The sequence below is a fragment of the Malurus melanocephalus genome, unplaced genomic scaffold, assembly GCF_030028575.1.
Source record: "Malurus melanocephalus ecotype Western Australia unplaced genomic scaffold, MMel_1.1 scaffold_69, whole genome shotgun sequence".
Lineage (NCBI taxonomy): Eukaryota > Metazoa > Chordata > Aves > Passeriformes > Maluridae > Malurus > Malurus melanocephalus.
The window spans coordinates 2,340,832-2,365,141 of NW_026623301.1; the positions used below are offsets into that span (position 1 = coordinate 2,340,832).

A 24,310-nucleotide genomic window follows, 5' to 3' on the forward strand; every position below is an offset into this window, starting at 1 on the left:
AGGGTTTCTTTAATTCCTGTTTCCAAACCAATGTTTTTGTTTTGCATTCCTCCAGTGATTACCATGTGTATGCTCTCTAACTCAAAGCCTGAAAACATACATCTAAGTTGTTGGTTGATCTCTGCTGTTCTATCTTTTAATGAGGAACAGTCTACTTTTTTATAATGAAAGCTAAGATTTTTTTAAAGCAGTACATTAATTTACCACTGTATTTCCCATGGAATTTTGTTTTTTTGTTTTTGGAGGAATAGCATGGGCAGAGTGACTTAATAAAAATGTTRGAAAATATTTCTCCCTGAAAGTTCAGATAGATTTCAAAAGGAGGCATCTAAATAGCCCACACTTCTGAGGTTTATTTATTGAACTGAAAGATTTGCTTGTGTAACATGAATAGATTTCAGTGCTTAATGCATAACCTTCAACTCTGGAGAACTTGAAGAGGATTAAGCCCATTTTAAAACCAWGTTCCTCTTCAGAATAAATGACAATAATTTGTTGTTTTCTTATTACCATCATTAAAGCATACACATTTAGAAAAGAATTTGTAAGCAAAGGAAGAAAGGACCTTACCAGCATGCAAGTATGCCAGATCAGGATTTTCAATGTCCGGGTGTAGTTCTTTCAAGTGGTTACGAAACTCCACAGGGATATTTGTTCCATAGTCACACCTAGGACAGTTATACATTTTTACTCCTTCATGCTTTCCCGTATGCAAGATGTGTTTACGGATATTTTCTGCACAGTTAGACCTAAAAYGCAATGAAAAAAAGAAAAAAATAGTAATTTATTTCCTACTAGTGGTTCAAATAAAACCTAATATAACAGAAAATCAGCAGTCATCACTCATTTTGCATTATCTGTACATTTTTTGCATCCTCTTAGGTTTTGCATAAATGTTGTCCTTTGCATGAAGGCTCCCAAAGATGTTTCAGGTTAACTGAACACTACAACTGAACCAGAATGATTGATTTGTTATATTTACAGAATTTCTATTTTTCTCATGGTAAAATGAGAAATTAAGCAAAAGTCTTTACATAGCAAAACYGAAACACACAAATGCCTATAATATTCCCAATGGAGCTCACATGAACCTTTCCTACACAGTTCCTAGATTCAAYAGGAGTTGCTGTGAATGATTTTTGCAAGTATGTTCCACCAATTTTCATCTCACTGTATGAACTGTTCCTAGGAAAGAGAACCAAGTTGTTCAAGTTTATATCTTTTTGAAAATACACATGGATTCTGGTTTACATCTTCAACACAGCTTTTGTGAAAGTAGTGTCATTTTGGTGCATAAAAGTCAGAACASATATACAATCAATTTAACACATTTCAATGCAATATTCCTAATCATATTTCTGAAAAAAAAGTGAACAAGAAAAGATTTCACATTTCTCTTATTCACAAAGAGATCCATACGGCAGTGATTTTTAATTTCTAGTCTTTAAAATTTTTCAGTCTCATTACAAAATTATTTTGCATTAGAATTTCCTACTTGTTCAAAACTTTAKGATGAATCCTACATAAAATATGCTGCTGCTCCACTGATTTCAGTCAGAAATAGCCAGTGTATTTAGTCTTAAATCAAAAAATCAGACTGTACATGTGTACCATTGCTTTGGGGCTTTGTTTATTTTTTATACTTTCTTATTATTWTATACTATTATTATTACCAAACTAAGAACAGCAATTCAGCCTAACTGAAAGAAGTACAAACACTCATGAAAACTACATAAATGCATAATATTTCACAATTACTCAAATAAGAACAAGTGTAGTATTTTGGGCAGCTGGTTATATACCCATCCCTGTTAGAAATACCACAGAAACAGGCACCTAAAAAAAAAAAAAAAAGACCCCCAAAATAAACTGGAAGTAGCAGCTTGAAGTTCTGCTGGAATGCTTGTCTCTCCCTCGGAAATGGTCATAGTAAAGTTGATATCTGCCTTACGGTGCTGCCAAAGCTCACCCTCTGTCATGTCCATCTGCTATATACTGGTATAATGATCAGATGCCTGAGAATGTCAGAGAAGACACTTATCACTGAAAAATATAGAAAATATTGGTCCTCAGCATCTTTCAGGATTCAGCCCCAAAAAAGTTACAATGCTCATAAATGTTGTTAAAATGAAATATGTATTTTACAAAAAAAAAGAGAAAAAAGGTAGTTTATACTGCAATGAAAGCAGGAGACACCCTGGTAACCTTCTATCATGGGTTATACTTTAAAGGGCAGTAGATTAAAGCAGAGCATATGAATCTGAAATAAAATACCTGTGTTCTTTTAGCTCAGCTCTCATACTACGTTAAGGAAAGATATAAAACTTTTTACTTTGAAATATTTCTGTGAAATATATAAAGGATCTGTGGAAACCTATGTAAGAGTTGTGAAGAAAACCCAGCCTGTTCAAGTCATAAAAGGCCAGTTCTATCTCCTTTGATTYGGAACTTGCTCCAGCCATTTTAAACATAACAATCCTGAAGTCTCATTTATTCAGTCATCAGTAACAATCTGTCACTAAACACATCAACATACAGATATAAAAAATTTAAAGCCATATTTTTCCATGTGACAAAGCCAGGAAGGCTTAATCAGAAATGAGGAATATGAGATCACAAGGCATTACAAATGGCCTCTCATATTAGGTTGCAAAGCAGCAATTGCCATCATAAGGTAAACCATGAAGGTAACAAATGGCAAATCCAAGCACTTTTGAAGCCAAGTGATACCTTTAAATATGACACAACAAAAATGTACTGCATGTAAAATGTTTTTTTAATTATTCAGTGTGCTTTGAATGTGTGTTTTATTAGGAGCCTTCTCCCACATACTGTACAAGTATCTTTTCATATGTCTGGCAAAAAAAAAAAAAAACAAAAAAAAAAAAACCACCAACACTTAGTGTGTGTAGTTACATCACTTCATCTCGTGTGAGTGAACACAGAGGTCTGTGATTTTAAACAGCATTGTATTTTTATTAAAGCTATGTCATGGCAAGAAGCTAACAAAAACATTACAGTGCTGCAATAGTGATGATAGTTAAGCTTTTGACAGACCTTGTATTGTAAGATTCACTTCCAGGTGTTTATAAACCAAAATAAAGATCTCCTTTGTTCTGAAATTTGGAATAAARAGCCCAGCCCAACAGATATAGTTTGAGAAAAGTCCTTCTGGTTTTTGGCTTCCAGTCTGAATTACAGCCACAAACAAATGCAGGTTTTAGGAGACTAATCTGTATTTTGGTAAAGCTAAAGGAGAGGTTTCTAAGTTAAATTACTATTGCCATTGCTTAATGCAAGCATGCTTTCATCCTCGTGATCCATTTTAAAAATCAAATGTATATATTTATGTTAATTTGTCCATGCKCTGCAGTAACAGGAAAGGAACTCATTAGAGAGACTTAATTAGTCTAAAGCTATAGTCCATGAGTTTATATTCAATTCTGATGCAGAGAAACACAATAAAAATTCTCTTTTTGTATCATGTCTTGCACTAAGTCTTCTTATTAAATGTGAAGAAAGGATTGAGGCTTGATATAAACCCCACAAAAATCCTATTAAAGGGAAGAGTATAGAGTTTTCAGTGTCTTGTCAGTGCTATACACARCGAAAGAGGAGATGGAACATGTTGCTAAGGTACATTGCACATGAACAGGAAATATGAGGAGCTGGAAAGCTCAGCCCATACCTCCCATGCAGCAAACCTGTATGACCTCCTCCATCAAAGACTGATACATTGGGAAGAGCATAGGCCYACTTTTCACATTCAGGAGAGCTCCCACGTTTCCGTGAAGGATAATCTTTTGAAATAAGGGAGACAGATGGTAAGATTCTCTGGAAAAATGCAGSTACTGCTTAAGATGAACAGAAAAGCTCTTCTGGATAACAACAGAAAAGGGAATTTGTCTCTGATGTTCATCACACAGCGATGTGTTTGCATTGCTGYTGTAGCTGCACATTCCATGTCGCCATTAGAAGTCCATGTCTGCCAACCAGGTACCTCTCCGCCTTTTTCTGCTCTCAGTCAATTAAACTGCTGCATATTCTAGTAACATAAATGGAAATGACTTGTCAGTTGTAAAATGGTACTTCAGTCACAGAATCACAGCATGGTTATTCAAAGGGACCCCTTAGGTCCATCCCTGCTGCTCAGAAAGAACAACACGGACAGTTGTCCAAGACCATTTTCAGGCAGCTTCTGAATATCTCCAAAGATATCTCCCACCCTCCCTGGTCTGCCTGTGCCAGTGATCAGTCACCCTCACAATGGAATAGTGTCTCCTAATGTTCAGTGGAAACCTCCTATCCTCTTGCTTGGACCAATTGCCTCTTGTGTCACTGGGCACCAATGAAAAAGAGCTTGGCTTCCTCTTCTTTAGAGCTTCCCTGCAGATATTTTTGCATACTGATGACATCCCCTGAGTCTTTTCTCCAGGCTGACCAGTTCCATCTCTCTGTCTCTCCTTGGAATGCTCCAAATGCAAAAAATTTTCAAGTTTTCAGTAGTCATTGAGCTTGCACAGGCATCCTCCATAGAGTGACAAGGAAGCCTGATGCTCTSTGCCACAGCCATCTGCACCCTTGCCCCTCAGCAGCATTGATCCACTTGGCTGGGAAAGTGAAATAAAGTGGAAGGTTAGGAGTTGTATAAAATGGCCAGACATTCTGTCAACATGAGAAGCTGTTGCCTCTGCTCTGCCTTCCTTCTCCTATCCTTATCCATATATGCTTCAGTTCTGTCACCAAAAAAAGCCAGGGCATCATGCTAAGAGCAGGAAAAAAAAATGCCTGGTCTACAGAAGAATGGGAAAATCATGTCTCTGTTGCATGGAACAAAAGTTCTCATAATGGCTTTTACCAGGCCGTTTTCCTTAACCCAGAAAGTACAACTGTTCCTTTAGTCCTTAAAGGGTAGTATAAGTGTCCCTATGAAAACATTTTCTCAGTTGCACTGGCAACTGTAGTGTTCCTCAGCAAAAYTAGGCCTATCCCACTGTAAATAGCAGCACATTTGGGGGTCTGGGGTGTTTGGGGGTCTGGGGTGACAGAGTGGACTATGCAGGAGGCAGAGGTGAAACATGGGTGTTTCAGCAGGGAAACATGGATGTAACGATGAACAATGAGTCTGGAAGCAAATCTGTGCCAGAGGGGGAGACAGTCAGCCTGAAGGTCGCCTCAGTAAGTGCTGTCTGCAGTTACTATTCCCCATCATCTCTTCCTTCTCTGCAATCTTGCAGAGCTCASTGCCAGTCTCACCAGGAAGCAGCACAAGCCGTGTGAGACAGGGATTTGGGATTCTTTCCCCATGAAAAGGGACTCAGCCCCAGCCTCGTGGCTGCATGCAGCAGGTTGTGCTCTGCACTCCYCTCAGCCAGCAGCACTGGTTTGAGCAATGCCTGAAAACAGCCAAGCTCAGGATTTAACTGCAGACCTGTGGCTGCCCTGTACCAGAGCTATTTGCTGTCTTTGTCTTTTATGTGGTGTTTTGGATAAAAATCACGAAATAAGAGAAATTCACAAAACAGCTGTTAATTCTAAATTTCCCCGTGCAGAATAGGAATGTTTCTGTATCTTTAAGGGTTCTCTACATGAGAATATATGAGCATTGTATTAAACAGCTAAATGACATATAGCAGGAAGTAATCAATTTTTATTATTTTTTTCCTATTTACTAATAAGAAACTGAAATTAGAACACTCTTCCATTATGCAGTGCCTGACATTTTCAGAAAGATACTTACTGCAAGACATGGAAATGGAAGGTTTCAGAGGTGCAAATGAGGCAAAATGTTAATCATCTAGTCCATTAAGTTTAAAAAATTTTAGCATCTTGTAGGGTTCTTATTTGCACAAAATAAACCTTTTTCAAAAGGTCTCCTCCAGGACATTAGGTATAAACATCCTTTTTCTGCAGAGAAATGCATATAACATAAAGGACTTATGGCAGCTCCATGGACATCTCTATTTACAATGTAAAAGCAAACACAGTGATACAACCAACTGATTGAAAAGATTTCTAGCTTTCCCCTTTTTGTCAATATGAATCAAGTTCACTCTCACATAAGACAGCATTCTGAGGATYGTCTGCATAGTTCATACCCTACTATGGAACCTGCAAGTACACAAACTGCAGCATTTTGACTGAAAAATAGTAAAGTCTCCAGAAACTTTCTTTCAGAAATAAAAGCAGTTATGATGGAAGCAAATTTCTCAATGAAGAATGTGCACTATTGTAGATTCTTAACCTCAGCTATTCACCAAATGTTTGCAAGCCTTTTTTCCACAGAAAATGCCCCCTAACTTGGAAAACTGCCTTTAAATCAAAATTGCAATAATGTAATTGCACTAGAAAAGGAGAGCCATAGATTTCTAAAAATGCAAAGTCATATGGAATATTTAGCTTGACCTCATGGATAGCACCATTCATAAATGTTTGCCCAGTGATTCTTTTCTGAAACCATRGCCCTTTTGGTACTAAAACATGGTTTCTGATGGAGAGCAACAGGGAGTCCTTTGAGATCACAGGCCAGTTACTCTTCAGTTATCACTCACAAACTGTCCTATTTGCTATTCTCCTGCATCCAGCTAACAGTGCTACATAGCCAACACACCTTKCTCTGCTGTAGAATTCCCCAATACCCGGACCTCTAGTGGAAGAGCTACAGAGATCAAGTTCCTTTCAACTCACTTTGAGGAATCATCAGGTTCTCCCTACACTCTTTCCAGTTGCTTTAAGCTTTAAATACATTCACTTTTCATACCAGTGGATRTCATGATTTTCCCCATGCTCAGCATTCTCCAGTTGTAGGCACAAGTTCTGGAGCTCCTGGATACTCCTTGCTTGTACCAAGAGCTCCTGTAAACTCCTTTACATGGAAAGACCTTAGGTTGTTTTCAGCATTACTGCTTTCCAAAATACAATCCTTCTAGCCTGCCTTTGTTTCTTGCTGTCATTAAACTGTATGAAAACTAGAATTCGGTAGGGGGGGTGGTAAACAACCTAATGGGCAATATTTTCTTGACAAGAAACAAATACCTCAGCCTGTGGTAATTACATTATACAACCAGGCTTATTCAATCAAAACCTCCACAATGACAGTCACTCTGCCCAACTTCTACCTAGCCAAAACCCAGACAAACAAACAAACCAAAAATTCTTCCCATGATACTTAAGATTTAGCTACATTTCTGGTTCTAAAATAAAATRAAACTGATTTCCAGTTAGTGCAAACTAGCTACACAATAATACATAATCTGCATATACCACTRGCAATTCAGACTGCAAGTTTAAAAGTTAAAGTATTAGCTAACTTCTTCAGTGCTACAAGTCAATACAGTATTGTACAAGAAATAATTTAAAAATAGCAAAATATCATAGGCAAAACTACATTTGGTAATGTGTTGAAACTAACATTAGAAAACTGCAATCATTATTATATATTAAGACACACATAAATATTTATGCATTAATGTACAAGAAATGTAATGCATTTGCTCAGCCTTATTGCTACTAATATCCACCTGGGTAACTTTTCCTTGCTCTTTTCATTTAAAAGCAAAAGTTCTACCTTTTACTTAGGTTTTCAGTGAGCAGGGAACAATCACATGGAATCAAGAGCCTTCGTTCCGCAACCGACTGCAATTATCCAGTAACTTACGATACCATTRCTGGATTTAGCAGCACACGGCTCCGTGGGAACTCAGGAGGGCAACTACAACAGACCCAGTGCCAGCTCAGCTCTGTCACTGCTGGCAAACACCTCCCTGTGCTATTCCCAAAGACCTCTGCTGGACAGTGGCAATGAGCTGCTGGGGAAAAGCGACGCCTTTGTCACCATAGCTGCTTCTGCAGCAAATATTTGCTCATAGGTTTTTAACCAAGAAAAGATGACTGAAATACACACCCACAGTGTTGTAAAAATGCACACCCAACAACCTGGTGGGCACATGTATTGCCATGTTTTCATGTACGGCCATGTATTGCATGTATTGCCAATCAGAAAATATGAAGTGGCCCATAAAAGGAAGAGTACGCCACATTTACATGTTTTAATGAAATTTTATAATACAGTCAGTTTCACAAAGAAAATAATAAAAATCTATTTGGGATTTATTCTGATAGTATTATACCAACACCCAGGGATAATAATCGTAATGTTTTCTGCTTTTCTACATTTTTAGCTTTGCATTTTTTCTGTAATGATCTATTTGTTATGACATACAGTATGTGTGACAGATGTCCAATGCTGGCTGCTAAAAAGTMGCAGAGCCCTGTAGGGAAGCAGCAAAAACTTGTGCGTCAGCACAGAAAATGATGGAAGATTGATAATTACTGCTTGTGTCTGAGCTCCATTCAGCAGAGTAGCATGTCCAAATTGTAATTTGGCCACGGATCCACCATTCTATTTACAATGTATTGGAATGAAAATTCCCAGTTTCAAGTAATTGATCATTACGATAGCCGAAGTGAGTGCTTTTAAAGGCAAATTCAGGGTAATTGGAAATTCTGCAGGGAAATAAGAAGTGATGTACTCTAGACTTGTTTACCTCTGAGGAATCTGTAAAGCCAGTTACAACCCTGCACAATGAACGAAAAACAAAGTATAGACCCAGTGCTGGCATCTAGATCTACTAGTGAATTTCAGTCAGAGTATTTTTGTAAAAAAAAACCAAAACAACAGACTCCACAATTTAAAGAAAACCTGTTTTTTTCAGGGAAAAAAACCCCCATCTCTGATTCTAAGGAGATAAGGCTTCCTGCCTCAAATGCTTCCATTAATTCTATTTTCTTCAGGAAGAGAAAGAACTAAAGACAAAGCTTTTAGACAGAAACCTACAAATTATATCCAAACTGCTAGACTGGGAAGGAAKGGGTGGAAAGGGYACAAAAAKACATGGAAATGTGCCTCAGCTCTCYACCTGTGCCATCCTCACTGTCCCATAGGTGCTGTGCAGAGATGGGCTGTTCAGCTTGTGAGTGTGCCCCAGCAGCTCTTTGGAGAGAGGCTCAGTGTCCCCTTTTACTGACTAGGGAAGAAAAAAAAGCAAAAAAACCAAAGAAACAAAAAACAAACAATTTTCGTAGGACTGATCTGTTTCTGAAAAGTCTCTGTAACATTTGCTAGAACTCCTGGCTTCCACCTTGCTGCCAGCAGAGTGGTCCCTGTGAAGGGCCCGTGTGCCTGAGGCATGAGGGATGCAGGGGTCTGCTGTGCACAGTGCACTGCTGCACTGTGTCAGCCAAGGTTTAAGTGGCAGAAATAGCAGGTGGAGTTCATCTATTTCACAGTAACTGAGAATAATCACTCCATTGTTCATGGGCTTCCTCCCTCCCCCCTTTCCTTTCTTCTTGGAGCAGATGGCATAAAAGAGAAGTTGGTCTGAGAAACAGCATCTCTGCAGTGGTGTGAGGATGGAGATCGGGCTTTGGGTATCATAGGCCCTGATTTAACAAGGCACTTACGCATTTGTGCGGCTTAAGTACAAGCAGCCCCCGTTGACTTCAAAAGAATGACTCACAAGGTTAAATTTATGTACATGATCAAATACCTTGCTGAAATGAGGCCATGGAAAACATCCATTTTTTAAAAAAGCTGGGACGAATTTAATTGAAGACACGCATTTCCTTTCAACATCAATTTTTTCCCTATTGTACTTCTTTTAATGACCACATAAAGTAACTGAACAATTCTGCAGAGTCTGTTTGTATATCCTCAGGAACACATAAAGTATTTTCACAGATACAGAAGCGCAGATGGAGCCTAGGAAAGGGTGTGGAATCTAGCGGCTGCACAAGATGAAACTGGACTCCTAATRTTGCTGGAGTCAGAAATGATAGCAACAGACCCTAAAGGCTGCCTGTCAATCTCAGATGCAGATGGTACTTCTTTCAACTGGCCCTCGTGTCAGTTCCTTCAGCCATTTTAGTGACAACACAATTCCCTAGAGGGTAGATCCTGTTGCTTTGCAGCCTGGATTCATACCCAGGGCACTGTGGTCTGTACGATCTCTGCTCAAAGTAGGTTTTTTTAATGCTAATACAGTGCCTCTTCTTGCCCTATCCCAGCCCCAACCCCCCATGCAAAAAGAGATGGTCATTTTCTTCCTCATTTCAAATGTTCCAATTTATCAAAGGAATCAGCAATAATTGTCTGAAAGATTCACTTTTGTTATGCATGCCAAAACTATATATAAAATCCCTGCTAATAAAATTTGCAGACAACACTGTAATTGGCAGCATGATTAATAACGATGACACTGCCATCACACAGAGCAGTCTCAGAAGCCAAGCCTGTTCAATCACAACATGTACACACACAATTACACGTTAGCTTTCCCACCTTTGCACAATGCATGCAAGAAACTTAGACAATGCTGTGAAAAGCTGTGACACTGAAAATGATRCAGTGATTAGTGGACCATCAGTTTAATGTGAACTTCTAGTGTGATGCTATAAGCAGAAAGGCCCCATGCTATCTTTAGATGTTTAAGCAGGGAAGTAGCAAGCAAATGTAAAGATGCAACGTTCTCTGTGTGACATYGGAGAAACTAATTCTAAAATATCTACTTTCTGTATTACTGCCTACATTTAAAAATAGGAAAGAAATAGCCACAAAGTGATTATAAATAGAAATGGAAGTCAAGTGGGTAAAAAACTCTAAAACACTTAATAAAAATCCCTTCTGTTTTGCTTATTACACTTGAGTCTGGGCCATGAGTAACTTAACACAGAATAAAGGTATGATTAAGTAACAACCTAACTTAGAGAAAACCTAYACAAAACCAAAAGCTACACGTTAAGAGGAAAATTCAACTGAGAAACAAAGCACGATTTCCTCAGCAATTWATCTTTCACAGGAGGAAAGCTGGTTCTGCAACTTTGCCTGTTTACAGATCAAACCTGAATATGTTTCTAGATCATAAAAATCAGTCAGAAGTAGGAGGTTCAGGAGAGAGCAAACTGGGAAAAAAACACCTATGYAGTTTGTTTTATGCAGAAGGTCAGACTGGCTGAGCTTAAGGCTTTCTCTGGGCTCAAAGTCTCCAAGAAGTACAGTTTAAGTCTGAAAAATGTCATTGTGAGGTCAGCCATTTATTGTGCTTCCATGATGTCATGGAAATTTGTTCCGTCTGCAAATTAAAATATATTCTTCCTGGCTGTCAATACTGCAAAACCATCTTAGATTCTKAAAGTCAAATTTGGGTCTTTAGTTAGAGGTATGATTGATTATCTAATCTACGATGTGTGTTGAAAGCATATATCAGAGAAACATCATTCTCTTCAGATTATGTCCTCATAATGCCATTTTCTGCACAAATGTAAGTAAATGCAGCATTTGGCTCAGTACTTTGAGCTTACTTCACAGACATCATTCACCCAGGAGAGCTGCTTGTAAGACTAAGGAACAAGCAAAACTTGGATTTTTGTTCCTATAAGAGTACATTTGCCTATAAGAATGCCCTGCTGCTCAGTAAGAAACTGCAGTTTTCATGTAGCTGGACTTTCACTGGAAACCCGCACATCAAAATTAACATGCTGTGTACTTCACCAAAAGATAATGAAACAGAATGTAAACACTGAAATATGCATTTGAMTTATTAGCATACCTATACGTAAAGTAAAACATTTAAGGTAGTTTCTACTGCACTTCTACTTCAGACATTCAAAATTGCAGATAACCTGTCATGTAAAAGTACTAGCTTAAAATTGGACCACCCAGAACAGACACATTTTTACTGTTCTTTCARCTATACACAATTAGGTCTAACAGACATAACATGATTTTAACTAGATGAGAAATCAGGACAACACTCTAAATCTATTGATTGAGAAGAATAGGAACTGTCTGAATTACTTKAAAAAGCTGACCCAAGAAGAAAAAAATTTAAACATCAGGGCAAAAGCCTTCTGGATGCCAATGAAATTCTATCTTATTGAGGAATTTTATAGACCAAAGCCAAACAAATCATTCTATGATCATGCATCTGTCTTGAAGAAAAAAAAAATCCACAACTATATACAATTAATCCCATCATATTGCAGGAAAATAAATTTCTTTCAATATCATTAATAGTGTTATAGACTTGTCTTTTTTCTCACAGAAGGGTAACATAAAAAGAGGGAAGAATAGTAAAATACRAAACTTTTTCTTTGGCTTCACCTTTCACATTCCTGTATCATACAACAGCAGAAACTAATGAACTTCTCATCTTTGAAAGCCCTTTTGCATGCTTCTTCCTTCACYCTTGACTCTGATCCTCGCAGATTTTCCCTTATGTGTGTGCCAATTTTACTGGTATAATACGTGCACTTTTATTAGTTGTGTTCTGATGATTTCTACTGAGAGATACTTAAAGCTTATACAAGTCAAAAACTATTTTATCACTTCTGAAGAAAACTAATAGGGCAGAGCCGCTGAATGATAAGAGAGACCGCTGAATTTATTTAATAATGCATGTCCATTTCACAAAAATGGCCTGTGTAATCCTTTTAAAAATAATAACCTGTTCATTTCAGACCTTGCACAATGCTTCTCTTTGTCCCTTGTAAGTCTCTCAAATGTCTTATTTTAAAGGAATATATAGTACTCCCGGAAGACATTTTCCCATTTCTATTCTCTTCAACTCCTGTGAGCCCTTGTTCTGTGTGATAAGGCAATCTCCTTCGGGATCTGAGCTGTGTAGTTTCGCACCACGAGTGACAAGGACTCAACTTGAATAACTGCTGTGCGCAGGTTGTAATTATGTCAGCTGGAGTGTTGAACAAGGGGACTGATTAATGTGAGCCCCAGCCCAGGCACAGTCCCTATCAAAACCTTCGTGCAGGCCAGCAGTGGGGATGGGTTAAAGCAGAAAGACAAAACATGCTGTATCGTCCATGATAGATGAATTGCTCCAACAGTCTTCAGGCAGATGTTCCAGGACAGTATAATATACAATTACTCTGCCTTATCACCTTCCCAGGGACAATAAAGCTTCCTCCTTCTATAGCTCATGTGAGTGAAGGCAAAATTAGTTTTACTTTTACAACACTGACTCACTTATCATGTTGCCTTGATTGTGCTTTTACAGCTAAAGAAAACATATATTGCACTCTTAAACTAAAAACAAATAAACAAACAAAACCCACCAAAAACCCTCTACTCCTCACCTTTTATATAAAACCAAACTATTCCTTTGAATCTATTTGCATCACAGTAACACAGACCTTAAAGGGCTAATTCAGCATGCAATTCTAGGGAACYTAACTAACTTTAGAACAACTGGACCTATGCATAAGCTTTATGTTATATGCACATATATGAAAGGACCTTAGTGAGTCAAGCCAGAATGCACAGATAATAAAAAGTACATAGGTCTGGTGTAAAAGATGTCTATGTGAGTAACATGTCCTTAGTGACTGTTTTAACTAAGCATTCTAAAAATGCTGCAGCACTCTTGTAAAACAATTCTTTGAGAAGTCATTAAGCCACATGCCTCTTTAAGAGCCAAAAGAGTTTACTAGGCAACTACTATAAATAATCCATGTATTTTCCAAAAAGTAAACAAAAATTAAGCAAATAAGAGAAATTTAGGAAGAAATCTAACTGCCTGTCTGTCTGTCTATCTCCCTGTATTTGTTTCCTTTTTGTTATCAGATATATATAGTTTGGGGTTTTTTGCTGCAGAGATGGAAGTAGTCTACATATTTCACTGGTGCTGTTTCCACGAGTTTGCAAACAGCAGCTTTCTAACATGAGGTGAATAGCAAGAGAAGAATATAGCTCATAATATCCYGAAATCCTTCCTTTCTAAGTACTGGACGGTTACAGATAAAGCAGCTGTGCTTTAAAGAAGAGTCTAAATAGTTCTTCTTGCATTCCAAGATGCATTGCTTTCAGTACTACCCCTTCTTCAGCTATATAACAATGACATGATCTCCAAAAGGGGAAAAAAAAAAAAAGCATCCAGAAATACATTTAGCAAGATACATATTTGAAGGTCAGGTTTAAAAACAAAGCCAGAGTAAACCAGGCAAGGCTGAATCTAATGGCACTTAAAACTGCACACATATAAATAGAAAAATTCTATTTATATGCATTTAATTTTTATGAAAGGTATTAGACTACTAGTCCATAAAGGAGAGATAAGATTTTCTAAGGAGACTGTGGGAATTATGCACTAATACCACACTTCAACTTGAATGCAGGCTCTCTTAGCTGTTACACCTTCTTTGAGGTTTTAGTCATTAAACAGTTTCACAGTCCTGGCAACAATAAGGTTTCACCACAACAGTTGAGGCTTTCCTGCACAGGCTTTCCTGTACTCCTCTGGTGAAATGTAATCTTATGTTTACAAATCAAAAAGTAGCAGCTCCAWGAAAGCTGCTACATTCTCACTGAACAGCATGTTGACCTTAGAGGACAGCACAACAGAATGATGACAGGCCACTTCTCTGCACAGAGAAACAACAAAGAAAATGGTCCTGACCTCAGAAAAATCATAATCTAAGGTTACCATAATGAGAAAATAGGCAAAAAGGGAAGTGATAGGTTTGGGAGACAKGATATCAGTAAAACAGGGTAGAAAGCTTTTTGTTTAGATGCACTGTTGGGCATGGCAGCACTGGATRGCAACCTAGTCTGTCCTCCATAACYGTTCAAACTCCCAATGCAATTAMTGGACATCATAAAGAACTAATGTAYGTCTCAACATTTGCATAAATTAGGTAGCTACTTGTGACTAAAGAAAATGTAGGTCACCAACATGAAATATCAGAAGCTCCAATCTGTTCTGGAAAAGGAAACAATATTGCCCCCAACTTTACAGAAATCATGCCATTGTTCTACGTAGTAAAACACCCAAGTTTAGGGCTTCCTTTGTCTTGAGGAGGCTGAATTCTGTCTTCTGTCCCAGGAAAGTATATTAGTGAGCACAAAATATCATGCATCAACCCTTTCTTCTTGAAATTTTGTCATTAGACAGTCAGGAACTGCCAGGAGCCAAAAGCAGATCTAATCCCTGCTTTCAGAAATGCTKTTCTGTTTTCAGTTATGTTCCCCATATAACTTTCCTAGAAAATCCAAACAACAGGCTCCTAGCCCCCTGTCCTGTGCCCTTTTAGCTGAGAATCCTAAACAATAGCTAGAATGAGGCTGCAGACAATCAKTTCATTATGAACTAAATGAATCCTGACTTGTCTAATATTCAGGCCTCTTAACACATACCCAAAAATRCAGGAATGGGGCCTGTTTGCCTAAAAAATGTACCAAAATTCTTGAGGCAGACATAGCCATTTCCCCGGGACAGAGACTTCTGAGTACGCCTCAGTGATTTCACTCAGTTGTATAAGAACTCAAGTAGAGAGGGAACTGAAAACCAGAAACTCCAAAAGAAGTTTGGAAGTAGGACTAGATGCTTCTCAATTTAGATGTCTTTTGTCAAGATTTAGAAGATCAGGATCCTCTCGGCAAATCAAGTGGAAAGTAGAAGTAACCAGGTTCTTGATCCTACAATTTACTTGCCTAGTTGAACTTTTTTCCTGTTCAGGATACAAAGTCTTGTGGAAGGTGCTGCCAATCCCTGGCTTTCCACTTCTCTCCTAAGAAGCAAGCACTTCATAACAGATGAGAATTGTCACCTCACTGAGGACATCTGAGGACATGGAGAGGATGTGATTAACATCAGTGTGGCCAGGACTTTATCCACTGTCTTTGTTTTTGTTTTGTAGTATCGACTGTGACAGTACCCGCTATCCAGCTAGTGAAAGCTGACTCCCAACTGAGCTGTGGAACAGAGACACTTAGATGGAGAGGGGCTTAGTTATAATCCTTTCTGTTACAGTACTCCTGCCATGCTACTGGTGAAATGAAACTAAAAATGGGCAGTTCAGAGCAGGAAAAGAAAATAAAGATTCTGCTGATGTTATGTTGCGGACTTCTGAGGGAAGAGACATCCAAACAGAGGAAGACAGGAACAGATGCAGATGGAGGAGAGCTCAGCAAACAAATGCTGTATTTTCCTCCAGAATTCAGTCCTGCAATGGAGAGCACCAAGAGAGCCACCATCACCCTATACTGTATACTCATCTGTCACYTCTTGCACCACAACCAGAAGACACAAAACCCTTCCCAAAAGCTGAACTCGYTGGCTTTGTTTGGGCTGATTGCCTAATTTGATTTTCCTGCATTTGTTTCAAASAGACCGGATAGTAGACACCTGCTTTGCCCTCACATGGGCTCGCATTTAGAACTTCCATCTCTGGTTTGACACAAATGAACACATCCAGTACAAATTCCTTTATCTTTGAAACATTTCTTCTACTTGAAAGTATTTTTACTGCTCTTCTAAATGACTATATTTCAGCATGCAAAAATCAATCAGCTAAATACCATATGACTGTGCTATAATTTATTAGTGCTGATCAAAATCTTAAAGACTAGTAATTAAAATTCAAATTAAAATGTGATGAAAGTCACWTTTAGTCACCTAAATGAAGAGGCTGAATTTCAAGTAGGTACAGAGACACTGGACCCCATGTGAGATGAAAATTTGTGGATGCTCAGCATCCCTAATAAAAGGTAAAAAGAACTTAGCATTTCCTCAAACTTTGCTTCTTTTCCTGAAGTAAATAAAACTATATAGACCTATGATTAKGTCAGCTCATCAGAGAATGACTTATAAAAAACAGAAAAAGTGCCAAAAAAAGCATTTGTGGAATAATCTCTCCACAGTGGGAAGCTTCTACCTATTCACTTAGAAATGTCAGTGGTCTTACCCTCCTGAGTATAAATCTTTTCCAAATAATYTTTTCTTTAAATAAAAGCAAAGATACTTGGGGGTTTCCTCCTTGTCCTTTAAAAAATAYATTTTAAATTTTAGCTTTAAAAAGTACCTATCCTGACAACTTGTAACAAATGGTTAATCTGGTACTCAAAACATTGATCCATGAGAATTGCACCAACTGAACCATGATTTCACTAAATCTCCCAATGCACCAATGCAGCAACGACAGCTCTCCACCATGTTCCTTCAGATACCCCCACCCAAGAAAAAATAGTTGTTTGGAATGGGGAGGCTGGATTGTAAGAGAGAAGAATGCATAACAGCTGAATTTTGCCTGACTGATCCTTCCTGATTTTTTTTCACTCCACTCCTCATCCACCTCTTTCAGGAAACAWGAACTTAATTTATCTCAGAGCTACAACAGGGTGTCAGTTTACAACAAAACTGGCCAACAGCTTAAAAAGTTATTAAAGAAAYGGGTGAAAGATGGACGGATGGGCTGGCGCAAGTCTCACAATAAATTAGGGACAGAAGGCTAAAAAACAATCCTAGTCAACTGATTTATAAAAACTGTCTTTCTGAACTAAAGATACATCTTTTATCCTGGAACAAAAGCAAATTATTAATGGCTTTTTGCAAGTTAAAATACCCATATAAGAGATCTCCAAAATCTGCAAACGGAAAAGGTTCTTTGTACTTTTCTGAAACACCACATTTTTTTACTGAAATATCATCAGAACTTGGTAATTTATTTTTAATAATCACAAAACCTTCTACAACTTCAAAATGGTTCTAAGTATTGTTTACCCTGTAGATTGTGCATCCAAAATTTCAACAGAAACGTTTTGAGGAATCTCACTAGAAGAAGGCATTCCACTTGGGATTTGTAGCAGAGTAAATTATGTCCTCGACTACAGTTGTTAGAGAGAATCCATAATCATCTTGAACAGGAAATGAAGGAGCATGCACCAAAGTTACAAACATTAAAAATAATAAATACTGTATTTTAAGGGGTATTAACAACATCACAATGAACCACAGGATGATGTTCAGGCAGTTTATGACATCACTAGAGCCACCAGATGTATTTACAGGATTATAGCACAAATAATTTTAGTGTATTACAAAATGTGGAGTTTGCAGTTGTGTATGTTTTAAATGGCAACGTTACTAAAAATATAAAAAGATAGCAATGCTGAAGAACACTAGGAGAAGTGTCACTTTTAAGCATTATCTAAAAATGTGYATATATGGATATGGAGCTACATTTTAGGAACCACAGTGAGTTGGGCAGTTTGCTTAAGTGGAAGGGAAAAAAAACTAGGACTGGACTGGAGCTCAGCTGGCCTGAGGTCAGACCAACCTGTGGCTGTGCTACCAATCCTGGGAGCACCAGAGAGATCTGGGCTGTCTCTGAGTGTCAAAAGTCACCTTGCAACCTCCTCTTCACTTTAGGAAGAATAACAAGCTTGTTGTCAGGTTATGAACAGCAGTGGCTCTTTGCTACCCCTGTGAGTTTCCACCACCTCCCTRTTTCAGTGCAGGAAGCAGGAAAACATCAAGGAATGTCTCCGCTCCAGTCCCCRGGGCCCATGGGGGTGGGAGAAAGGAGAGCAAAGTTGCATTAGCTTATTCCTCAGACACACTAAGCCTCAACRTATCTAACTCGTTCAGTAGATGAGGGGTGCTGTACAGACCTCATATTTTCTATGAAGACACAAAATAAGAAGTAGCTTTGACTCAAGGCATCCAAGATTGCAGAACAGCCTTCTGTTCACATACACTTTCTTCCCTTAATTCCTTCTCCACTATTAAGAGAACATATTTGAAAATAAATTTATTTAAAAAAAAAAGGAAAGGTAACACCAGAGCAGCACTCCATCACTTGGAATAATAAAACTAAGTGATGTATATGCTAGCTATTCCCTAACAAGTCTCAGCTATATCTACAGCTGTTATTCAGACCTAAAACCACAAAGATCATCCTAAGCAGGGACAAAATAGCTGTAATAAGCAACTTAAATAAATTAGAACAGGACCACAGACTCCTCTCCAGATTGTTTTTTTTTAAGTAAAGCCTCAAGGGAAATAGGGATCCCTGACCTATGACTTTTAACAATAAAATAGAATATCATACAACAGAGACTGCAAAATGGTTTTAGGGAAGGTGAGCTATTGTATACCAAATGAACAGTCTTCCTTATGCCACGTTTTTCTGTGGAGAATGCACCACCTTTCTCCCAGCAGCTCAGGAAGGAGAAAAGGCAACCTGCAAACCTTCAGACAATCTCTCCCTGYTATTGGCCAACATGAAGCAGCAGCTTTGAACCCACAGGCTGTGCAGCAACATCTTCAGAACTCTGAGCTCCAAATCGTTGATGTAACTCTCTCCAAAGCAGAGAGATGAGGTTCTCTTCTCAGAGATGAGCTTTCAGCCAGTAGGGGTTCCACACAACATTGGGGAGAGGGCAGCCAGGAGCACCAAACTTCCAAATCCCAGGTGCTGATACTGCTCCCAAGCCTCAGTCTCACCATATGGTGTTCTGGTGCCTGGAAAACGCCCTCCAGCCACACTGCAGAGGTGCCAGCCTGGGTGTCCAGCCCACGCTTCCACTCCAGAACTGGGGAACCTCATGGTGGTGACAGAAGCTTTAGCACTTGAGCTCCCAAAGTGCCCCAACATACCAATCCAGGATAATTCGGGCAGAAGCAGGTACAGAGACAAGAGCAACTCTGCTGGAATATGCAAGGAACTTTATTTAGCTTTAATAAATCAGAAGTTTCTAACAATACCATATTTATCTGGAAAATTGCTCACCATTTCTAATGTATTAAAAGTATSTAAGTAGCAAGCTTTTCACATACACAAAAGCTCTTTTCTTTCCTTCTTTCACTTGCTATTCAGCAATTATTTTCTTTGTCTCATTTCCATCAGATTTYACACAGAAAAAGCCCTTTCCCTTTTTTCCCCTTGCACTAGACTATACCTCTTTCTGGAACCRCTTCAGAACAGAATTTGCTTTCTGTCACTTCCCCAGACTTTAATCTGTTTTGTACGTCACATGTGAAGGAGGAAGAGGAGAAGTCGTCACAAACATAGCATTAATACAGAAACTTTTTCTACAGGGTAGTAGCCATATTGCCTGGAGAATAAGCCCCACACAACACAACAGGCTCAATTTCAGTCTATCTTGGAGGCCYGTAACACTACAAAAATATTTTCAGATTGCTAACTATCTGTCACATAGTAAGATGGTAGCTAGCAAAAAAAAAAAAAATTCCTTGTAGATTTCATCACCACAAAGATAGCTTTGGCCCTTTTATAATGACTGGATTGGCGATTAAGGAATGGCAAAAGAAACAAACAAATTAAATTTTTTCTTCTCTGCTAACAGGCAAGAGCAAAGAAAACATATATGATTGCTTTAGTCTTTTGAAAACATGTTTTACATAAAATGCTCACATTAATTAAGCTATGATGCCAATGATTATTTTTAGATCAAACCATTCTAACAAATGAAAGTTTATTTGTAGACATAAAAGATCTTCAATGTACTTTTTTATCAGAAGCAATATAAGAACAGGAAATTACAAGTCTTTTTGCTATTACAAGCTATATTAAGACCATAGCATTGCTGTTCATCTTGAGGTTAGTACTAAAATTTTATTTACTATCAAGACACAACATACTTAAGATTATTTTAATTTGAAATATATGCTGTTGTTTCAGATTGATAAACATGTATTAAGTTTTTAYTAGATATAAGTATTCATGTATTTATGATAACATATTTTTGCTCTTTAAAAAAGAGGAATAGATAAGACAGTGATGATTACATATGATAGCAAAAAAGAAGTGTGAGGACAGAGAGAAGATAAAATGTGATAAAAGAATACATTAGTTACATTAATCTGTCCACTGCACGAAGTGGTCTTATTCGTATTTCCTGACACCAAATACTTCAAGGTTTTGGGTTAAGTGTCTTGGACACTGATTCAGAAAAAGGAGCATCAGTTCAGCAGGGAAGAAGCTGCATAAGAAACATTTAGGGGACAAAGCTCAAATTGAACAGTAAGGGAACGACAGTGAATACTGAAAGAAATCAGGAGCCTGATAATGTTTTTTCAGAACTTAAATCGAAGTGTGAACAAATTACAAAGTGCTGGCCTAGGATCACAAAAGGTTGTAACAGAGATGCTGAAATCAGATATTAATTTTTATATTGATATCAAAATGGCTTCATGTCTCAGTAACATTAAAATCAGCAGTTGCTTTGAGTACTATAGCACAGCATTTAGGCTTAAATAGATCCCTTAAAAGTTGTTCTTCAAAGGATTCAATAAAAATGAGACTGGAAGAGTATTACCAGTGTTTGCAATTGCATCACCACTTGGGAAGATCATTACAGTCCCAAGTTCAGTGTTAGCATGAGAATCACAGATCCATTGAATTAAAAAGGCAATTTTGAACTCCCTCTTTTCACAGGAAAAAAAAAACACTCCAAAAAAAACAACCCCAAAGAATAAATAAATTAATAAATGAAATGGAAAGAAGTAAAAAATAACAAAAGAGGTACCGATGCTCACGGAGTTATTGACAAATTTCCTTAACAAGTATTAGCCATAAAAATTAGTCAAAGTCCATACTACCCTTCTACCAAGTAGAAGGATTTCTAGTAATAGAAGAATTTACTGTGCTGTTAATTAGAAATGGAGAATGTGAAGGACCTCACAAAAGGATTATAGCCTTGGAYGCTGTGCCAAGGCCTCTTGGCAGCTTCACTGTGGAGCACAGTCACAAATCTACACCAAAGCACACGTGTGTCCACATACRTGTATCTTTTCCTAAGAAACAATCATGTTTCCTGGTGCACATACATTCTCTTAAGTCCTCCACACAGTGACCTAAAACAGGGACATCTTTGAGAGAGGGAGCCTAGGTTCTTTTATACACTGCCACCAACACAATTGTCCAAAACCGCAGAGACRCAATTTTTGAGTTGGGGCAGACAGCACAGACACGTCTAAATGAGGGTCACATCATTACTTTTGTGCTCTCCAGTTTGGAATGTTAGGAATTACATCTGGGCAAGCTGGTTAACCTGATAGCTGTGTTGTGCACTACTACAACACTGAATATTTTTAGTCTGAGTTTACCACATAAACTACCTGCTATAATTTAGGTGAACATAAGAAGTTTTATTAAGCTACAGAAACATTACAAAAGGGAATAATGCTAACAATTGTTTTGTAGGCCACGTATTCACYAGAATAATTAAAGTGGTTTTGCAACTACATCTAGATTTTATTTCAGATTACTTTTCTKTTAAAAACTTAAATGCTGAAGCACATTTTATTCCAGATTAATAAAAATACATCCAAATATTTTATCTGAATGTTTATTAAAAACTAGGGGAATAATATTCTGAGTTTTCATCTGGGAACTGTGCCCGTGCACTGACAGAATGTCTGTCTAAACTTCTATCTTCTTTTGTTTATAAGTCTGCTAGCACAGAGCACTGGATATTCTCAACTCCTGCTGCTGAACACAAGAGAAGCTGAAGTACTTCCTGAAGGCCCTGTTTGCTCTATTACATAYGTGTGTTATTTTCCTTAACAACTTTGTATTTGTACAAAGTATATGTGCCTTTTTTTCCCATTTCTGTCTTTGTGATATATATATAAACGTGTTTTCCCATAGTGCAGTGGTGGTTGCCACCTGGAAWCCTCATCAGCCTATACAGTTGTATAATGTATTTATTTCCTATACATGCATATTAAATTTCACTGGTTACAAAGAGCATATTGGTATTACTGGTTTAATGATAAATAAACTGTTTTCATCATTTTATGAAGCATTTACCTTARCAGTCTTTCAGTTTTGCTATGAATTAGTCCAGATTGTTACATACTGTGTAAAGTAGTCCCCAGTTATCCTTGATGGAACAAGGGAATAGTGCACAGCTGATGCAATCCTACCTAAAGGCTATTGAATTCACCAAGATAAACATAGAGAAAACACTTACTTTGCACATTCTTATGACTTAGGTGCAAATCCTGGAGTGTATTATAAACCAGTCTTTACAACGTATGAACAGACACTGCAAGTCAGAGGGAAATAGGAACTCCCTAGGGATGCTGTCCAAAAAAGAAAAGTAGCCCCTGTGGAGTAACTCCTACTAAGTCATGCTGCTGCTGCTGCTGAAAATACACAATGAATCCTACTGCAGTTGGAATTTCAGATGCCATAATCCCTTGCAGAATGTTGTCTAATTATTCTATTATGCATAATAAATGTAAAATATTTATTTTAGCTTACATAATTATATTAAAAATGTATGCTATTTATTCTCAGTCTTGTAAGACATCCTTCACAAGTCATATACTTTATAGAAAGGAATGTATGCTGTTTTGCTGGCCTGGCTGTTTGTTTTATACAACTTCTACACCTTCTTATCTATGGCTGAGGAACACCTCTGGATATTGCCCTCCATTCCCTCACCACTATGGATACTCTGTGTGTGSAAAATGAACCATACAGCGGAATCCCAGAGAAATGAAAGTCATTTTCTTTAATCACAGCAGAGGGATGGCATGAAGCACATTAACATAATACCTGCCCCACACTCTCCTGGTCAAAGTTGTAGCAATGCTCTTGCTGCATCACAAAAATATGTCAGTGCTTCTCCTGAGCACTGTAATCTGACAAATTTGACTATGTGAGAAAAGCAGRGTTCTGCCTTTTGCATGCCCCCCCTCCATTGTAATTCAGATCCATTTCACTGAAACATCTCCCTCACATACACCATGAACTAAATTGTTTGAGAAGCTGTGATACGTATATAGAAAGTCAGAACAAATGGGAGTTAAATTTAAAGCCTTACATATAAATAAATGAGATTTCCCATTCTTGGACACATGCACAAAACCAGTTTAGTYCTGAAAATGCTATATATATGCATCTTTCAATTACATAGTCAGATTTAGGAGAGTTTTCCATTCCTGAAATCAGGTTAAATTCAGGTACCTAACTATACTGCAGGTTTAGAAAGTCTGTCCCCAAACTATACAACCACTGGATTTAGAAACTTGTGTCATAGTGGCTGTTCATTTTCAGGACATTATACAGCTCTTCAGGGCTTACTGTGCCCATTACCAAATGCAAACAGTATTGTTGTCAGTGTAGCTCCAGGATGGTGTCATCTGAAAAGTTCAGCCACATAACACATCTTTTTTAAATGACTAAGAAATATAAAATAAGCATTGCACAAATAATGGTGGTGCAGGGCCCTGTGAGACCAATTCTGTATTATAAAATTAAGTTAAACATTAATTAAGGGTGAATGAATATTTTTGTATGACAAAGCACATTGACTTATGAATGGAGAGACATGCTGTGTGATTTAAAAAAGGAAATGCAAAGGAAAATAGTGCACTTTTTTTTCTAAATAGGGAGAGTCTAATTGAACACAYGTATGTGAAAAACATATAACTAAAACATACAAGTAGATTTTTGTTTTTATGAATCTTACATTTTGCTTCCTTCT

The 24,310-nt window shown here is 37.8% G+C and overlaps 1 protein-coding gene across 1 annotated transcript in view; it reads right to left on the reverse strand.

The window, feature by feature from the left end:
- ZNF407 (zinc finger protein 407) overlaps positions 1 to 24,310 on the reverse strand; it is a 333,682-nt gene that overhangs the window by 97,864 nt on the left and 211,508 nt on the right. Inside the window, exon 8 of the mRNA XM_057366642.1 lies at positions 571 to 749. Within this exon, the coding sequence (XP_057222625.1) occupies positions 571 to 749 (179 nt within the window). The remainder of the gene's footprint in view (positions 1 to 570; positions 750 to 24,310) is intronic.